General features: G+C 41.1%; 2 protein-coding genes across 2 annotated transcripts in view; both read right to left on the bottom strand.

The window, feature by feature from the left end:
- SWAP70 (switching B cell complex subunit SWAP70) overlaps positions 1-20,103 on the bottom strand; it is a 65,880-nt gene that overhangs the window by 39,412 nt on the left and 6,365 nt on the right. The window contains exon 5 of the mRNA XM_026850846.1: positions 7,494-7,497. Coding sequence (XP_026706647.1) covers positions 7,494-7,497 — 4 coding nt within the window. The remainder of the gene's footprint in view (positions 1-7,493; positions 7,498-20,103) is intronic.
- Positions 9,281-18,277, bottom strand: WEE1 (WEE1 G2 checkpoint kinase). The gene is made up of 10 exons (XM_026850813.1): positions 18,076-18,277; positions 17,502-17,568; positions 17,246-17,418; positions 16,189-16,310; positions 15,385-15,531; positions 14,882-14,977; positions 14,716-14,801; positions 14,298-14,468; positions 14,062-14,207; positions 9,281-10,670 (listed from the first exon to the last, which is right to left on the bottom strand). Exons 1-10 carry the CDS (start codon positions 18,213-18,215, stop codon positions 10,520-10,522), a joined length of 1,299 nt encoding a protein of 432 aa, XP_026706614.1. The 5' UTR covers positions 18,216-18,277; the 3' UTR covers positions 9,281-10,519.

Here is a 20,103-nt window from a genome sequence, read left to right as displayed (position 1 = left end):
GGGCCCGGTGGAGGCGTGAGGGGACGGCGGCGTGAGTGGCCGCCGCCATGGGGGTGAGAGGGCGTGTCGCGGGCATGGGCTGTCCCCGCCGGCCGCCTCCACAGCGGACGTGGCGGTGCTGGGTCTGTGGCCCGTCTGAGGTGGTGACACGCGGGGCTGCGTGAGGGGACACGGCCGCCCGTTTTTGAAGCTTGCCTGGGGGCTGTGAATTGCATCTTCTTCCTTAAGGCTGTCGTTCGTCACGCGGCACCGCCTGTCGCTGTGGCTCCGTGATGCTCCGTATCACGAGAGGCTTGTGCCGGCCCTTCGCTCGCACAGAGAGAAGTCACTCTCCTCGTGGACCGTTTCAGCCCCCAAAATTTCAAAAAGCAGCTATTAACGAAGGCTGCATACAGCTGGAGTGGATGAAGGCCCATCAAAAATAGCGGGGGGAGGGGCTAAAAACATACTTCATCACTACTGCCAGAGCAGGAGGGGTAGAAAATACCATCACAGGGACACAGGTGTATGTTGTTAAAGGGGTTTGGGGTGTTTGGTTTTTTGGGTTTTTTTGTCTTAAATGGCAAATGTGAGAGCAGCTACCGTGCAAGGCCTTGGGACATCTTCACACTCCTTGTGATTCCTGGCAGATCCTTCAGGGGTGTTTAGTTGCCTCTAGGCTAGTAGTGACCAGAAGGTAACATGGCCACAACATATAGGCAGCTTTAAATGCTGCATCTGAGATAATTCACAGTACGAAGCACTTGGTCAGTTAAGGTTTCATTTTCATGGATTTAAAGCAGAATCGTTAAGATGCCAAATTCAAGACATCTAGCAAACAAGGAAGAAAAATTATTTAACTTCTCTCCAATGTTAGTCTTCACTCTGCTGCATCATCAGAACAAAAATAGCATTCTGCAAGTGCAAGAGTTCTGGCAAGTACAGCAAGATGACTTTTGCACCGGGTGGTACCAATTCATTAGACTCAGGCTCTAAAGTACCACTTAAATGCCACATATTGGAGCTAACACTGTAACAGAGAGGACAGTATAGATAATCTTTCATTCCTTCAGGTGCTGGGAACCCTGGGCTGTGCAGCATCAGCCAGGTCTCTGATCAAGGTGCAGCATGTCACACAGATCCTACCCATGGAAAAGTTACACCATTTTGGTCATTCAAGCTATCACAGGATTTTGTTACAAGGTGTTGTGCTTTAACCCCAGCTGGCAGCTAGGCACCACACAGCTGCTCACTCCCTCCTCCCCCCACCAGAGGCATGGGGAGGAGAATTGGGAGGGTAAGAGCAAGAAGACTCATGGGCTGAGATGACAGTTCAATCACTTGGTGAAGCAAAATCCGTGTGCACAAGCAAACCAAGGGGATCATTTTCCCTGTCCCCGTGGGCAGGCAGGTGCTCAGCCACCTCCAGGACAGCCAGGCTGCATCACCCCCAGCCTTCCCCCCAGCTGTATGTGCTGAGCACGAGGCCACTGGGGTACCCCTGGGCTCAGCTGGGTCCCCTCCCAACTCCTCACTGGTGGGGTGGGCTGAGAGGCAGGAGAGGCCTTGGCTCTGTGTAAGTGCTGCTTAGCTTTAACTAAAACATCCCTGCGTTACCAACTCTGTTTTCAGCACAAATCCAAACCACTGTACTGGCTACTGTGGAGAAAATTAACTCTATCCCAGCCAAAACCAGCACACAAGAAAACAACTCTATACATTACTTCTACTGCCAAACAGAACAGGTGTTAACACAAGAACCTCTTGCTGCATTTTCAGACAAAGGGCAGGTCACACGGGGTGTAACTGCAGATACCAATCAGGAGCTGCCCACAGGCTCCTCTGGTACCACCAACTGGGTAAACTTGTCCCCAGCCACCAGACACACACAGACCCACACGGCCTGGAGGCCAGGCTGGATGGGCAGCACAGGCCTGACTGATTAGTGTATCACTAATCCTCAATGTACAGGGGTCTTCTGGTCAGAATCACTACAGATGAGCAAAGTCCACTGTAGGAAGTACTTTTAATGTGTTAATTCATAAAATGAGCTTTCTATATGTGGGAAATGGGAAACTAGAATCATACAGAGATTTCTGATAATTTTTATCCTTTAGTGTCTTCTCTAAAATTATACAGCAAGCAACAAAAATACTCTAGCAATGCAGAGATAGTCTCTCAGCAGCACAGTGAATAGGCAAACACAACCTACCTTATTCACTGGGTGTATCCTAACAGCCTTTTCCCCCTCATTTTTCTTAACCTTTTTCTCTATACAAAATTATTTATCTATCCACAAAATTATTTATTCTCTTTCCTCAAAATTGATGGTGTGAACTATACATTAACATCAAAGATTAACTGAATGAAATTTCCTAATGAACCTGATTTGCTAACATTATAGATGTTAATATTACCAGAAACATCTATCACCTTAAAATGCATTAGCATTTCTCCAGTTTGACCACAGCTATTCCACTTAAGGAGGAAGGAGACAACTTTTGTATATGCATATAACCTAACAAAGTATTTCATTGCATTTGGTAGCTAAGCAACCACAAGGACACCAGTAAGTACAGAACATACCTATTAAAGTGTATTAACACAGTTAGGTTCTGTTAAGTGTCACTGAGGAAGAACAATTAATCTAGTTCACACATGAATCTCCTCATGGCAGGGACTTAATTTCTGTTTTGAACAGAGTTCAGTGATTTTTGGCAGCTCACTTTTATAAAAACAATAGAGTGAAAAAAATGAAATTAAAATAATTGTAAAAAACAATCCCGTGGACTTCTCTTCATTCTTTTTGCTAGCTTCTGTTATTCCTGATTTAAACAACATGCTAAAATCCTTTGCCAGAACAGGACTTGTTTTCCACTAAGAATATAAATAGTTTCATTCAGGTCAATAGGTTAACAGTTCATGCTTAAATGTTTCATTAAAATTAGTAGTTTTCCTAAGTCTCCACTGCTCCAGCTTTTCTTAGGTTAATCAAAAGGATACCTACAAGTTATCCATAAAAGTAGTACATGATTTTATATAAAAATATTTTAAATAGTTTTATTAGGATTTAACTAATTGAGCAAAACCAGCTAAACTGAAGTTCATATGCAGAGATAAATTTGCTGTTGAACAAAAACCTTTGGTTTTTTATAGTCACCCAAAATAGCTTTAACAAAGTTGCAGGACTAACTGAACCCACACCCAAAGCATGAGTTATTTTAAGCAACTCTTCTGTTTTAATGTGCTAGTCTTACCAAAACTTTACATTCTAAACCTTTGAACATGATTGACATGTAAGCCACAGAATATTAATTATCAGTAATTACACTTAACCATAAAGTCCTTGATAGCATTACATAAACTCTAAATTGCTTGCATGGTACAAAAGTAAGTTCTGATGCAACTTAACATACTTCTGCTTTTCTTTAAAGCTGTCTAAGTTCTCAGCAACTTTAAGTCTGTGCTTATTCTAGTGTTGTTTGCTCACCACAGTTAAAAACATGACTGAAGGGTGGTGAGGAGATCAGGGAGGGAAAACTGGCTCACAGTCTTAGAGAGTGACTCACACTTTCAGTCAGAAGCTTTAGTTAGACCCTGCTGAGGCTCAGCCTTAAGAGGTCAATCACTTTTCTCTTCCTCCTCCCTGCAGAAGCTTAATTACTCCTTATTAGCCAAATAATAAGTATTTGTCAGGGAGGTTGGAACCAGAGGAAAGATTACATATTTGAACTGTTACTAATTTTGTTTTATGCCACTAAATCAGTTAAAATGCCATCAAGCAAATAATTCCAACATGTGAGCAACTCAGTTTTCTGCTCATTGTTAGCCTGAAGAAAATCGTCCCGACCTGTGTTTAGACCAGTCATTTTCATTCTCCACAGGAAAACTGAATTGAAGCAAACAGAAACTGAAAACCATTAAGCCAACTTTGTAGCAAACTGTGTTTCCAGTATCTGCCATTTCACAGTGATGTTTCAGTAGAAAATAAAACTAAAGCAAATGCCAGTGTTCCTGACCAATGTGTTAAGAGTTTCTGAAGACTAGTCCCACCACAAAACACCTCGAGGAAGCATTAGAGGACAGCATAAAAACAAGTGAGTATATTTGACATTAGACCATAACTCAGTACTCAAGCCATTTGAGGAATATGGTTTTTCTGTTATTTAAAATACTTTAAAAAGTTTTATCTCTGGCTTTATACACATGCCTCAATCTCACTGAAACTGTGTAGAAATTAAGCATGAAAATTACTTTATGTGAAATGGGAAAAAGAAGCATTAGATGCTGAATCAGAATGGCATCACAGTCTTCCCTACAAAAGTTAGTTTTCCATTCATTTCTAAGACTTGTAGAGCAATCTTTGAAGTGATTCCAGCAAAGCACACCTACTTTCTTATAGTTTTCTGCTATTTATACACATATGCACAACACATGCATTTCTATACAAACTTGACGAATGAAACACAATGAAGAAGTACCACACAAAGCATTAAGTTACCTTTCAGTTCCCTCCCTGGTAACACACATCTTACTCTACACTTGCAGCTGATAAGGGATTTCTCACCAAGTTACAGAACTCACTGTAGAACAGAACACCACAGATACCTCACTTGCAGAAAGCAAGAGGAAATTAAATCCCAGGTGTGTACTGCAGTAACCATCTGATAACAGTGTTTTGGGATGGAAACCGGAGAGAGAAATGGTTAATGGCAAAAGCAATATAAGCAGGGTTGGTGTAGAAGACTGACAATCAATATTGACTCAATGTCTACAAGACCAAAATATTAAAATCCTATTTGCTAAGGCATGGAACAAATGTATGGGGAGATATGCTAAACATCTTAACTCCTAAGTAGATGAGAGTGAAAAGAGGCAAGAGGAATCAGCTGCAGAAGTAGGAAGATCACCCGAGAGCAGTGGCTGGTGAGACTACTGAAGGTTGGGAACAGGAGGTATTTCTCCTGCCCCCCATCCTGCAGAACACCTTGCCTAAAATACTTGCATTAGTGGTACCTTCTGTTGTCTGTAAATAAATAAAGGAACAAGATCTTGTCCATCAGGATGCAGGCTGAACATGTGGAATGCTTTACTGTGCAAAAATGGTAGTTCACTAACAGCAGCAGCTTTTATGCCCATTAGACCACCTATCTGGCTGTAAACCTAGGGATACATACAAGATCATTAATTAGAATTAGGCCAGCTATTCTGTTTTCATCTTGAGTCAAACAGAGAACTCAGTTTAGACCAGCATCATTATTCAGATGTCACGCTAAATATTGATGCTGCATATTAGAAGGGAGTCAAATGATTGGCAAAAGAAAGATCTTTGAAACCAAACCTTCAGATTTTTTTCAAGACCGTCCACAATCTCAGATTATTTTAAAGCATTTACAACCTCAGATCTCTGAGCAATTTGTTAAACAGTAATAAATTGCTTCCTGTTTAATTAGGCAGAGCAATATTCTCTCCTCGGGGTACCTTCCCTTCCCCAATCCCTTTATACTCTGTGAAGATAGCATCTTCATCCAGTTCTAACTGTTTAAACACTTGATTTCCTGTATGCTGTCCTGCCCAGTTGCTGCTTCTTCCTGCTTTCTCTGTGCAGTGTTTATTGAGAGGACAACTTACAGGTCAGCTCTGCAGTCTCCAACTGGGGGACCTCACAGCTCTCCCTGATGGTTTCCACAGTTCACTGAAAGAAGTTGAGGTTCATGCAGGGAACAGCCCTGCTTTTGGCTCTTGCTGGCCACTGCTTTAGACCCAAATCCTCAAGCAGAGCTACAAGCAGTGATATTCACAGGCAGTACACATGCACAGATTTATTAAGCCTGCACACATTATATACCAAATCACATATATGGTGAAATCATGAGGATGCCTCTCCAAGCCTACAGAACCCAAGGTGTGGGTATGGGTGGGAAAAAAAAAAAAAAGAGTCAACACTTACCTGAGCTACCACTGACAAGAATGCTCAATCACTTCTGCAGAACAAGATAACCACAGAACAGAATGTTTTGGGTTGGAAGGGACCTTAAAGATCATCTGTAGTCCCAACCCCCCTGCCCTGGGCAGGGCCACCTTCCACAAGCCCAGGTTGCCCAAAGCCCCATCCAACCTGGCCTTGAACCCTTCCAGGAAGGGGGCAGCCACAGCTTCTCTGGGCAGCCTGTGCCAGTGTCTCACCCCCCTCACAGAGACTAGATGTAAGGAAGAAATTCTTTCCTATCTGCCCTCTTTCAGTTTAAAACTGCAGGGTGGAGTGTCTCACGAGAGCAGAGTAGAGGGGGAGAATCCCCTCCCTCGACCTGCTGCCCACACTGCTCTGGATGTAGCATTATGATTTCCAACAATCAGGGTTGAGCGTCATATGAGCACACAAACAATTTAAAGACAAAAATTTAGTGTACAGTTGACTGTTTTGTCCAGCAGGTGTTGCTGGAGACTACAAAACACACTAAGACAAGGTCAAGCTGGTCAGCTCTTGGTAGGGGGTCAAACAATGCATGGTGCTTTTTCCCCGCCCCCCAACCCAGTTCAACAAGGATAGGATGACTAAGTATACTTGAAGTAATGCAATCTGTGAAATAGAAATCCTGAACTAATTAGAAAAATGGTTAAACAAATATAGCTATTTTGAGTAACACATTTGCCACCCAACTCTAATGTTTGCTTCTTAAATTGAGATAGTTTTCTTCCTAAGTGCTGAAGCTGATCTTGTGACACCATGCTTAGCAGAATTTCTTCAACTGAAACTTTCATGTTTTGCAAGAGGCTGGTAGCTTCTTCTTCAACCTGAAAAGGTGGCTTGCTTAACTACATATAAGTTTTGCCCAAATGTGTTTATAAATTCATAGGCTACCAAATATAAATTTTGCCCATAAATTTTGCCCAAATGTGTGTATAAATTCATAGGCTACCAAAATTACTGTAAAATTATTTCTATTAAAAGAGGAAAACCCTTCAATGTCAGTAAAAATAGATACTACTTCTCACTCAGCAAGCACCTGAATCACTACTGGCCTCAGGAAAGGTAAGGAACTTTTGAAATAAGATGTTCCCATTCTTACTGCTCCCATAAGCTACTTAAAATACCTGAGGTTCCTTTTTAAACATTCTCCTTGGCACAGAGGAGAAGGTTAAAACATCTAAAGCCACTTCAGTTGAATGGTTTATGCTGGGCATCCCTTCCACAGCAGATACAAAACCTGTGACCAGCAACAGAATAGAATCACAGAATCATTTATGTTGGAAAAGACCTAAATCAGGTTCAGTGGTGAACCTAACACTGCCAAGTCCACTGCTAAACCATGTCCCTAAGTGTCACATCTACACATCTTTTAAATATCTCCAGGGATGGTGACTCAATCATTTTCCTGGGCAGCCTGTTCCAGTGCTTGATAACTCTTTTGGTGAACATTTTTTTCCAAATATCCAATCTAAACCTCCCCTGGTGCCACTTGAGGCCATTTCCTCTTGTCCTATTGCTTACCACTCAGGAAGAAAACACCCACCTTGCTACACCCTGCTTTTAGGTATTGTAGAGAGCGAAAAGGTCTCCCCAAGCCTCCTCTTCTCCTGACTAAATCCCCCCAGTTCCCTCAGCCCCTCCTCATAGACTTTTTCTCTAGACTCTTCACCAGCTTTGTTGCCCTTCATTGGACACACTCCAGCACCTCAGTGTCCTTGTGGTGAGGGGCCCATCGAGGGGCGGCCTCACCAGTGCTGAGTACAGGGGGATGATCCCTTCCCTGTCCCTGCTGGCCGTGTTAGTGCTGATACAAGCCAAGATGCCATTGGCCTTGGCCACCTGGACACACTGCTGGCTCATATTCAGCCAACTGTCGACCAACACCCCCAGGACCTTTTCCACTGGGCGGCTTTCCAGCCACTCCTCCCCAAGTATGTAGCATTACATGGTGTTGTGACCCAAATGCAGGACTCAGTCTTGTTTAATCTCATACAACGGGCCACAGCCCATCATTCCAGCCTGTCCAGATCCCTCTGCAGAGCCTCCCTACCCTCCAGCACATCGACACTCCCACCCTGCTTGGTGTCATCTGCAAACTTACTGAGGGTGCACTCGATACCCTCGTCCAGACCATTGGTAAAGATATTAAACAGAGATGGTCCCAGTACTGAGCCCTGGGGAACACCACTAGTGACCAGCTGCCAACTGGATTTAACTCCATTCACGAACACCCTTTGGGCCTGGCCATCCAGCCAGGTTTATACCCAGTAAAGAGTAACACCTCTACAAGCCTATATAGCTACTGTATACAACTTGTTTGTGCAGCAATACCTGTACTGATGTTACACTCTGAAAATGAGTGATACAAGAGCACATAATTATCACAGGTAGATCAAATTTTTTTACAGTATAGGGGAAGAAAGGCTTACGTTTCTTGATTCCCCCACCAACTGATATTTATGACTGTTCAGAAGTACACTTTAAGAGAGATTTCATTTAGTGCAGATTAACATTAAAATGCTGCAACAAAACCATATGAGATACTCTCTTACAAACAAGACAGGACTATCATACATAGTAAAAACTTAAAGGTACTCCAGTCTATCAGTTTTTACTGACGAAAACTGTGTAATTTAGAGAATAGTTACCTAAACCAAGCCTCTGATTTTCACTGTTGTATATGAATAGCACTGAGACCTCTTACAAATACAAACATTTAGCAGTTTTCATTTGCTAACTGCTAAGTTAAATTTTATGATAGCCCATTCAATTCACATACAGCTTCTCTGGTAGTCACCTGCAACTCTTTAATAGGGTAGTGTAAAAGCCTCCACACTAGACTAATCTATTAAGCCTTTGTTCATTTTACTGTACCTCTCTTCTTTACATGAGGTAGAATACAAATGCATAAAAATTTTGCATCCAGGACACAGAACATGCTGTTACTGTGTTCCCTAGAGTATTCCAATTCCTCCCACTGTTTTCTTCCCAACTTCTAAATAAGCCATTCTCTTCCCCTTCCCAGCAATTCATGAGCTTTCCTCCTTACCTCAGAACCAGGTCTTTCTTCACATTGTTTCATCTAGTCCTTCATCTTCAGAGTCATGAGTTCTACTTAGAAACTTGCCGAGGCTTCATCTTTCCAACATGCAGTACCATTTCTGAAGCTGTAGAGGACAGACTGCTGTGATACTGGCACAGAGACTGTGGTCCTTCTATCGTTAACAATCAGAGTACCTCACCTCACTCCCGCTCTTGTGAGAGGGAACCACAAGCATTACGCAGCAGCAGGAAGCAGATCAAAGTGGGACTTGCCATAGTACGCTCCTGACTCAGTATTTTATTTCCACAACTATGGAGTTAAATAAGTGTTAGACAATATTAAACAAAACTTTAATATTCAACACTAGTAAGGACAACTAGAGCACAAATGAGAAACACCGTTTAAACTAAAATTAATGGATAGACAAGCCAGTAATTAGAACAGTTCTGGTTTTTAGCAACATCTGTCATCCTAGGTCCAACATCAGTACAGGTCCTGACAGCCACATTCTGTTCATTTTGGAACTTAAAACTGAATAGTTACGCTTTGTCTGTTGGAATCTCAGACTGCAGTTTTCAGAATAGTATACTATAAGCACAGAATTATGTACAGAAACAATGAAGAACAACCTGAACACTTACACTAAACAATTATTTACAAGTACTTCAACATAAAAAAAAAAATACAAAAGCCTCAAGAACAGACAACTGAAGAGAATACCAACACTTAGGAGAACCTTACTAGAAAGAATTACAAAACATAAACAGCCAAAACATTAAAAATTGCACTACACTAATACAGAGTCCAAATATTAAAATGGTGCATTATTTCACAATGCACTAGCTTTGAGAGAAATATGCTGCCTTCACTAAAATGCAGCTTAGATTTTTTTCACGTAATTGTTTTAACAAGAAGCCTATTAACACAATAATGATTGTTTTAATGCTACAGTTTACAGCAAGGACAACAAACTAAAAATAGCAGCAGTTCCACATGGCACTTAATTCCACAGGTTTCTAAGCTGTGGTTTATACAATGCCTACAAAGTGCTCCCAGTTGAATATACAAATAAAATTCACGATAAAAGTCTACCTGACATCAGGTACATTGAGTGTAGGTGGCCTTAAAGCCTGTCTTGCAATTTTTTTTCCCCTCTGCTCCAAAAAATCAGTAACTATCAAAGCAAGGCCTCCTCCCTCTTAAAAATCATTAGGGGTATTACTTCTGATGACAATGCCATAACACTACAAAGCAGCACACCACTATAGTGGTTAACCCTGGGAAGATGTAACATCTAACAGTGTTAACTGAAAGGCTTATGGATCCTCGAGAGACAAGTCAAATGGTTAATACAGCTCATCAGCTATATTGTACAAGTAAAAACCCAGAAGCAATTCCTGTAAAACTAGTGATACTGATCAAAGACAGGACAGGAAACCAGGAATTGAGTGCTTCCTTCAATTCCTTAGTCTTCAGTCCAGCAGAGATGGTACAGCCATCCTCAGTAGTTCTTTTAGACTTCATAGTTAGTATATTGTAAGACTAACTGAGCGGTTCATTTTCTTTCCAATGAGTCGAGATGGTCTATTTTGTGTTGTAGATCTAGTTGTCATTCTGTCAGTGAACAGTGCTCGCTCCTCAGCTGCGGCCTTTGCCATCTGTGCCTTCTTCAGCTCTCTGCAAGACATTGACTCAGTCACACTTATGCAACAGTTATCAGTAAGGACTACAGGCATATCACAGCAAGAGCATGTCCAATTAATTACAGCAGTTCAGAACTCAGCATGACCTAAATAGGCAGCAAGTCTTAAGACCATTATCATTCATATCCACCTGTTTACAACCCAGACCACAGAAGTGGGATGTTCACTACTTGTCTAGATGTTCTTTCTTTTGAACAACAAGGGAAGAAAATGTCCAATCCACACAACTCACACCAGATTTTGAAATTCAGCCTTCTATAAGTAGCTCAACACTTCAATTACCAGAACACAGTAGGATGCTGTTTACTTCCTAGTACAAGCCATATGATAAATCACTGAAGAACTAACTACTGAGGTTTGCCCAAATGAAACACTCGGCCATAACTGAACTGCCATGGAAGATTCAAACAGGAACACACTTAGATGAACACAGATGAATATAACGGGTAACAGACAACTCCAGAAGCATCCTTTTCCTTTTGCATACCCTCATCAAATGCTTACCGTAGAATGGTTTGGGTTGAAAGGGACCTTACGGGCCCATCCAGTCCCACCCCCTGCCCCAGGCAGGGCCACCTTCCACTAGCCCAGGTTGCCCAAAGCCCCATCCAACCTGGCCTTGGAACATTTACAGGGAGGGGGCAGCCACAGCTTCTCTGGGCAGCCTGTGCCAGGGCCTCACTACCCTCACAGGAAAGAATTTCTTCCTTATATCTAATCTAAATCTACCCTCTTTCAGTTTAAAACTATTACCCCTCGTCCTATCCCTACACTCCCTGATACAGAGTCCCTCCTTTCCTGTAGCCCCTTTCAGTCCTGGGAGGCCGCTCTAGTCTTCCCAGAGCCTTCTCCAGCTGAACCCCCCCCAACTCTCTCAGCCTGTCCTCACAGGAGAGGAGCTCCATCCCCCTGAGCATCTTTGTGGCCTCCTCTGGCTCCGCTCAAGCAGGTCCGTGTCCTTCTGCTGTTGGTGCCCCCAGAGCTGGACACAAGACCAGGTGGGGGTCTCATGAGAGCGGAGTACAGGGGCAGAAACCCCTCCCTCACCCTGCTGGCCACACTGCTCTTGATGCAGCCCAGGACATGGTTGGCTTTCTGGGCTGAGAGTGCTGGCTCATAGTTTTCCATCCACTGATACTCCCGAGCCCTTCTCTGCAGGACGGCTCTCCAGCCACTCACCACCCAGCCTCTATGTGTGCTTGGGATTGCCCCGACCCATGTGCAGGACCTTGCACTTGGCCTTGTTGACCTTCATGACGCTTGCAGTGGCCCACCTCTCAAGGCTGTCCAGATCCCTCTGGATGGCACATCCCTTCCCTCTGGCCAGTCGACCGCACCACACAACTTGGTGTTGCTGGCAACTTGCTGAGGGTGCACTCAATCCCACTGTTTATGTCACCAACAAAGATGTTAAACAGCACTGGCCTCAATAACAACCACCTAAGGTTTTTTGCCTTAAAAAAATTTGAGCCCAAAACTGCGAGGCTGAGTCACTGAAGGTAGCACAGGCCACTGTCTCCATGCAACATTCTGTCAACTATTCTGTTTCAGAGAATTACCAATATCAGTCTGAGGACAAACTGAAATAATACTCAGGATAAAACTATGAAATAGTCTGACTGAAGAGCAAGGTTATCCCCACATACCCCTTTCCTCTTTCCTTAAATGCTGACATATGGCTAAGTGTAAGGATTCCCCCCATACTCCTTCCTTTCTCCTATCCCAAACTATCTTTCAAAGAATCTTCTCTGCCCTAAGAACTAGTATTTTTAATCCTACTGCACATCTGGACTCCAAAGGAAGCTCAAATTTTACAAGCTTGATGCATATTGCTGTAGGTGTAGTTAAAGTTACATGTTTTAGTTTAATAAGCTACTCCCATTTTTCCAAGCTGAAGTATTATTCTTTTACACTCATGCCCAAGTAATACTCCCCATATTATCACTGTGTCAGTGCACTGTAAGAGAATGCAATCGATTTTTAGCCATCTTCTCTAAAGACTGAATGTCAGTCAGAACACACACACATTTGCACACCCACCCACCACACCATTACCAGGAAGTTTTACAGTATATTTCCATTCTTCCCCTAGAAGTCTAATCTTCAATTCTTCCTTCCTCTGAAGAAGAGAGCACCACAGAAAAGCTGAGTTTCCTTACAGGGATTCCTTTCCCTGATAACTTACATACACAGGTGGTATCTTAAATGGGTCAAATTCAGGAGCATTAAAGAACCAAAACAAATCAAAAATACCGACCTGAATTATTTTATGGAATACTATACCACACAACATTAAAAATTACTGGGGATAAGTGTTCTTATTAAATCAGTATTGGATATACAGTTATTTAATAAGGATGTACCCTACTTGTTGCCAGGCCAGAAGTAGTCTTAAAAAAAATATTAGCTTTGCCAACTTCCCCTTTCATATGATGAAAAAATACGTTGTCTTTATATAAGCAAGTTACGTCAGGAAATCTGTCCTTGAATAACCTGCACAAACTGTCAAATTATTCTTTCTGCAGTCAGTTTAATTCGTAAGAAGATTAAAAAGACAACCATCTAAAATGGCAACCCTGGGTACATTCAGACTGCAGCAATGGCAAGATAAGCAGATAGCAACAGAGAGAATCCAAACGCAAAGTATTATTTAAAAACAAGCCAGTCAGAAAGTAATCTGTGTTCTACACTCCCTCATAAAAGCCTATTATGCATAACACATGCAACATTAACTGCAGTGAAAGATTCAGATGATTGCTTCTTAACTTACTCTTTCTCTGAAACTTAAGGAGAAATCAGACTTTCCTAAAGGGAATTTCTTCTTCAGAGCTTTAATTCAGAGTTGAGTGTTTGAACAAGGGGTAGGACAAGATGACCTCCTGATACAAATGGTCCTCTGGTAACCTAACAACACCGCTGTGTACAAGTCAAATTAGTCCAAAAACATTCCTGATGTGCCATTTCATTTAAGTTCAAAACAGGTCTTTTAAGTCACTTTTCCCAACGTGTTTCCATGTACAGGAAAACACAAACTCAAATAATATAAACGAAAATTACACGATATATGTCACAAAAGTCTGCATTATGCTCAAAACATTTTTAAAAAAACTTTAACGTTTTGTATGCCCTTAATACTAATAGGGCAACTGAGATTTCCTTTTAGTGTCCAAGAAGTTCCTTCTTGAGAAAGAGAAATTTCCTTTTAAAGTTACTAAACCTCCCTTATACTCTCAGGTATGTACATGCATACAGATTTGTGGACCTCATGCAAAACCAAGGACGGTCCTGTTTTATCATCACTCTACTATCATATGGAAACCCTTCAGAAATTATGTTGTATTTAAGGACCCCAAGGAACTACTTACTTCTGCAAGAGTGAGTTTTTAAATTTTTCAGCGTTCAGTTCTATCCGAAGCTGCTCTGCACTCTTTTTTGCAGCAGACAGAAGCACTGAATGCTTGACTAGTGCCACAGCTGAAGGCCTTTTCTCTGGATCAGGATTAATCATAACCTTTGAAAAAAGAAAATAAAGCATTCTAGTTAAGGCCCATAAGACAGTAAATCACACTAATCAGTGAGCCACTAGTACAAGAGTTCTTACTTTTAGTAAGTCCAGTAATTCTTGAGAAAGCACTTGTGGTATTCTAGGTAGTTTTCCTTGTCGAATTTCATGCCATTGGTCCCCATTAGTTGGAAGTGGTTCAGCCCCAGCAGCACAGACAACGGTCAGAGCAAGAGCAAAAATATCTGCTTTTGGCAAATGAGTGTAGTTCTTGGGGGGAGGGGGGAAAAAAAAAATTACTACACATACCATCCAGTGTAAGAAGAAATCTAACAGCTAAACTATTCAGCACTAAACACATCCAAAATATTACATTCCCCTCTAAGTACTATCAGTGTTCAAGGGGATACCATTTAAGTTTTTCCTTCAGCAAAAAAGCAGCAGACAGCAACTCACTACTCTAAAGTAAACAGCATACATACCCAACATCACTACTTTCCATAAACAGAACAGTTACCTCTTGTAGGACTTCATTTGCAAGAAAACGACTATCACCTTCCTCCACTTGTGGACTAGATACTCGAGTTACATGACCAAGGTCACCTGCAAAAAGAAAAGGAAGTTATTTTTCAGAAGACAAATATACAATGCAATATTTTGAGAACCAATGTGCTGCTTCTCACCTATTTTAAATATGACTCTACCAGACAACCAGTCATCGTCATCACCTTCTTCTGAAGTTGTACTTGGGACCGATGTCCTAGATATGAAAATATTACCTGAAAAAGAGCAGAATTGTTAAAAAAAACCCAACCACACATGTTTCTGTGCAATTCTACTTAATCTAGTTTCACTACAGTTTGCTTTAGACACAGGGAAGTTCTAGTTGTATACATACCCAGTTTGTAGAGCGAGAAGCTACAATGTACTCACTCTGGCCCCTCTGCTGGGAGGGAAGCCAAGTGTTATGCAAGTAGAGTCAATTACACAAAAAAGACCCAAGATAAACTCAGCAACGGTTTAAGTTTGCTAGACAGTTTTATAACTGACATCTTTGTACTGCTATTTAGAACTTCAGTGAAGAATTCGCAGTTAGTAAGGTGTGGCTAACCTCATTTTTCTACAGCAGATTAAATGAACTGAGGAAGTTGTCAATAGAGAGAGTAAAGCAGTTTACAAAACTTACTAGGTTTGATATCCATGTGTACCAGTGACATTGAGTGAATGTACTTTAAGCCTCGAGCTACCTGAAGTAGCAAGTCCTTCAGTTCTGGTTCAGAAAAATAACGCATATTCCTGTAATTTTCACTTATGGCATCTGCTAAACTGCCGCCTAAAACAACATTAATTAAAACAACTAATTATTTTTCATCAAACAGTTGACAAAGTAATGACACTTGCTTCAAAAAGTTAGTACAACTGGCTTCCACAATTAACAGTGAATATATCACCAAGAACTTGCTGATGATATATAGGAAGTGTAAAATCTAGTACTGCATCTCCTTTTTATAGCCACATAATACAATAACATTATTTTTCTGCTGCAGCTGCCACACAAATTAACAGCATACCAACACAATGAAGACGACCACTCTCTCTCTCTCTCCTACATCTCTGGCAGGGTATCAACCATAGCAAAACCCTTCAGAAATCAGGCCCACCTCCCTTTTTAAAGGAAACTCCGGTAATTTTATCTATTCCAGCTATTCTATTCTATTATACAGAAAGAAAAGGTTTTGCTCCTCGCAATTGCCCTAATGTACTACCTATATTCTTGAACACTTAAGACTTTGTCTGCTATTCTGTAGTTTTTGCTTCTGATATGCCTTTTCCAACACAACGGAACATCAGACACATTTGAGACGATAGTGTAAGCTATGTGTAGGGCAATCAATTCTTAACTAGTGCTAGGTATTTGAAGATACCTGTGTATCTTCAAAAACTAGGTTTTTTGAAAACAAGTTCAAAACAAGAGATAAACTTTACTTACCATTGCAATATTCATTCTGTATAAGCATATGATCATCTTCTGCCCATGCAGAGTAGTATCTTACTACGTGAGAATGCTGTCCCAGAACTGCATGTGCATACACCTCTCTTAAAGCATTCTGCCTGTTATAGTCACAGAAAAACAGCAGCACACAAGAATATTATGCAGTGAAATTAGTCCAATTTCAGCTTGATAGAAACACTTATCATAACATCATGTCCCTCTGCCAGATCAGGTTTCTAATTAAAATCTTCATATTCAGCTCTGTGGCACCTCAAGATGGATTTGTATTTATACCCAAACAGCCAGAATAGTTTACATAATATTAAAAGACTAAGCATATGGAACATCAGAAAACAGGTTTTGTTGCAGATAATTCTTGAGGAGTTGCCACTTCCATTACATACTTTTCAACCAGCAGCAAGCTTTGAGAAAAAAAACCTAATGACCATCACAGGCCAGGAGTAGGACTGAACTCAACATTCCTAACTTTTTCTATATAAGTCTGAAATGTAATTTTGAGCAACTCAAACTTGTGGAGTCTTACATTGTAACTATTACAACAGTGGGAGAAAAAGTAATGAATCACAGGCTCATTCACAAATGCCAAAAAATATCCCCAAACTGACTTAACTAATCTGCATGTCATTCAAGTTGACAAAGATGAAGACCTAGATGGGAATATTGCTTTCCTTTCACATGTCAAAGGATCATCACTGAAGTTTATTCATATAGTCCCTCCTGACATTAATGCGAGTAAGCATTATTTTTACTTTCCAGATGAGAACAACCTGTTCTCACACAGAATACTGGATCAAACATCTGCAAGGAGAAAGGCCAAGTAGCCTTTCCTCCCCAGTATTACACAGTATTCAGGAAAAAAAAAAAAAAACACAAAAAAGTGAAGCGACTTCAAAATTGTACCTGTTTTAGATTTAATTCATGTATATTTATTATACTTTTATCTTAAATGCCTTCTCTAGACACCAATACAAAGAGACATGGGAGGAAAAGACACCAAGAGGTGACCTAACTTCTAATAGCAGGAAATACTCACTCATCCACTGAGCCAGCTAAGGGTTTCTTGGATCGCTTTATTGCATAAATACAGCCATCAAGCCTCTTCACACATTTAAACACAGAACCAAATTCACCAGATCCAATCTTCTCCAACTCATGAAATTCAGTTGCATAACGTGACTTCATATTACTTTCTGTTATTGTTATCCTCTGCAAACATTAGAAAGAAAAATACTTAGATCTGCAGGTTCACAAACTGCCAAAGTTAGTATCAAGTTCTAAAAATTAATTACCTTAGCAGGTCTGATTGTTTCATCCTCAGGCTCTCCATCACTTGCTTCCATGTCCTCTCCACAAGAGCTGAAATTCACACCAGTTACTTTTGCAGAAGTAATATGGCATAAATAAACTTAAAACTGAAATCTAGCAACTGTTGATTTTTCTGAGATCCAATTCTCCAATTTTACCTAAGTTTAGCTAAACTAATTGGATACTAGACGTCCACAAAACACAAACTCACAAAATAAAATAAAGAGACCATGCTAATATCTGTCATTTCTTTCTTCCATGTTTCATACTAGTATTCAATGTGTTTTTCCTTCCTCATGAAAAGACTGCGTGTACAGCTCATTCAGTCATGTAAAAAGACTGCAGGACACAGCCTAGTCTACCCTCCCTATATACTAATCAAAGATCTAGTCCTAAATGGTATAGTATCATAGTATCATGCATCTCAAAGCAGATGCTTTAAGAGCTATATTATGCATCACTAAAAGATTTGCAAGGAAAAAAACTTTTCACAAAAGCAATTTGTGACAAAACTTTTTCTAAAGAGAAGCTTAACGAAGGAAGGTACAAGTTACTCACTCATTCCAGTGCGTTCTCTTCCTCCTACGACACTTTCCTTCAGAGCTATGAAGGAACACGGAATCGGGAGTGAAGGGATTGATGTTCACATAAGGTGTTTGTCTAATATCTTCCTGTTTCTCCAATTTCCCAACATTCATAAATAGAGAGCCCCCTCGGAGTTTGACTGAGCTGGAGCCTATTCCTTGTGCTTTAGAAAGCAAACTCTGTATTTATTAAAAAAAAAAAATTATAGCCTCAGTATTGCTTTAGACATAAACAATCAGGTCATGCTTGAAAGCCATCATTACAATATTGTCTAACCAAAGTTAGCGTGAGTTGTTTAAATACCTGCATTGCCATCAGAAACTATTTAGCTTTACACTCCACACAAAAACAGTTAAAGGAAACACTGAATATTAACGTAATTTTAAAAAGACAGGAAAGATTATGAGAGTGGTGTTCTTCTGTCTTTAATCGTGTCATCACCTAAATTTCTCGGACATTTCTTTGTCCGTGAAAGGAACGCAGATGAAACTTGTGGACATATCCTGAGCTATATTACCATGATTTTCACATACTGAATATGGACATTAAGTCAGACATAGTAAATTACCTTTCGTGACTAAAGATTCACGTGGCAAGATAAAAAAATTAAACCAATAAAAGATGTAATACTGATGCACACCTCTTCATGAACCCGCAAAACACTGCTTTAGAACTGACAGCACTGTTAGTTCAAAATCCAAAACAGATGTTTTGGGTGGTGATTTGTCAGACCAGGCATTTTCCAAGCACACGATGAAACCTCTCCCAAGTTAGGTAGGGGAGTTTGCACCGGCGTTTCCTACACCCTGGTAAGGATACCAATCACTGACCTACTGGATCACAAAGAGAAATACTGCCTTATCCTAGCAACACCTTTCACAATAAATTGAGATAACTGAAGCCCAAACCACTACAGGGAAGAAGGCTCAGTACTTGGGAATCTCAACGCACTCCCCAAATCCGGACTAGTTGAAGACCAAAGACCTTTAAATCACTGTGCATCTAAACACACATTTCGGTACTGCCACTGAATACCTTAAAACTAACCGATTCCTTCAGATTCCAAAAACAACCTCTCCAAGATAACCCACGTGGAATTCAGGCACCAAATTTAAGAATCCCACTGAACCACAGTGTTAAGACGTTGATTTCAGCGCCACAAGACTTGCACCTCTAAAGTGTCTGCTCCTCGCTCGCTACAAGATGGTGACCAATTTCAGTATTTCCAAACATGCTCCAGTGATTTCTACCAGTGAAACCTCATTTGAGATGGAAGCTGTTAGGATTAACAAGGTTGCCTTCCTCACATCTTAAATCAGTTGTTTTCAGTCTATAGAACCCTGGGAGATTCTCCCAGGGGATTACCCATGCATTACTTCTAAAGGGTTATATGAAACGTTACGAAGAAAGCCAGACTAGATTTAAATTCACTATACAGTGTTTTACGTGAGCGTCAAGTTCAAAAGTTGAAATGCCTTCCAAAAGTCTGTTATTGCCTCAGTTAAGAGCTACCTACCCGTTTAAACTTTAAAAGCCACCAGCTGAACTGCATCGACTACTCAAACAGCCTTTTACATTTGTTGCAGGAGCGGGCCCTGGCCGTGAGCCGGCATCGGGCAAACAGACACCAGCTCGCTGACAGACCCGCTGGGGCAAACTCCAAGCTTTAACTTTCTGCTTGTAAAAGTACAAATGCCACACGACACTAAAATACTTATTTTTAAGAGTTTAATACTCTAGTTTCAGCTTATAAGAAAATATTGTCCACAGAATAGAGCAAAACCAGGGTACTTATATATTTATGTTTTAACCTTTTTATACGTTTTTATATAGACGTATATTTTATACACATCAGGGCGGGCAGTTCCACGCCCCCAGCCATCCTGTGGGACAAACCCCCGGCGGGGAGGCCGCGGTTCTGCTCTCGCTTCCCCGTCGGCAGAGGCGTACGGCGGCAGCGGAGCGCAGCGAGACGCCCGCCTCGGCCCCCCCGGCCTGAGG

The sequence above is a fragment of the Athene cunicularia genome (assembly GCF_003259725.1).
Source record: "Athene cunicularia isolate RWA chromosome 5 unlocalized genomic scaffold, athCun1 chr5_part3, whole genome shotgun sequence".
NCBI lineage: Eukaryota > Metazoa > Chordata > Aves > Strigiformes > Strigidae > Athene > Athene cunicularia.
This window is presented reverse-complemented; position numbering and strand designations above follow the sequence as displayed.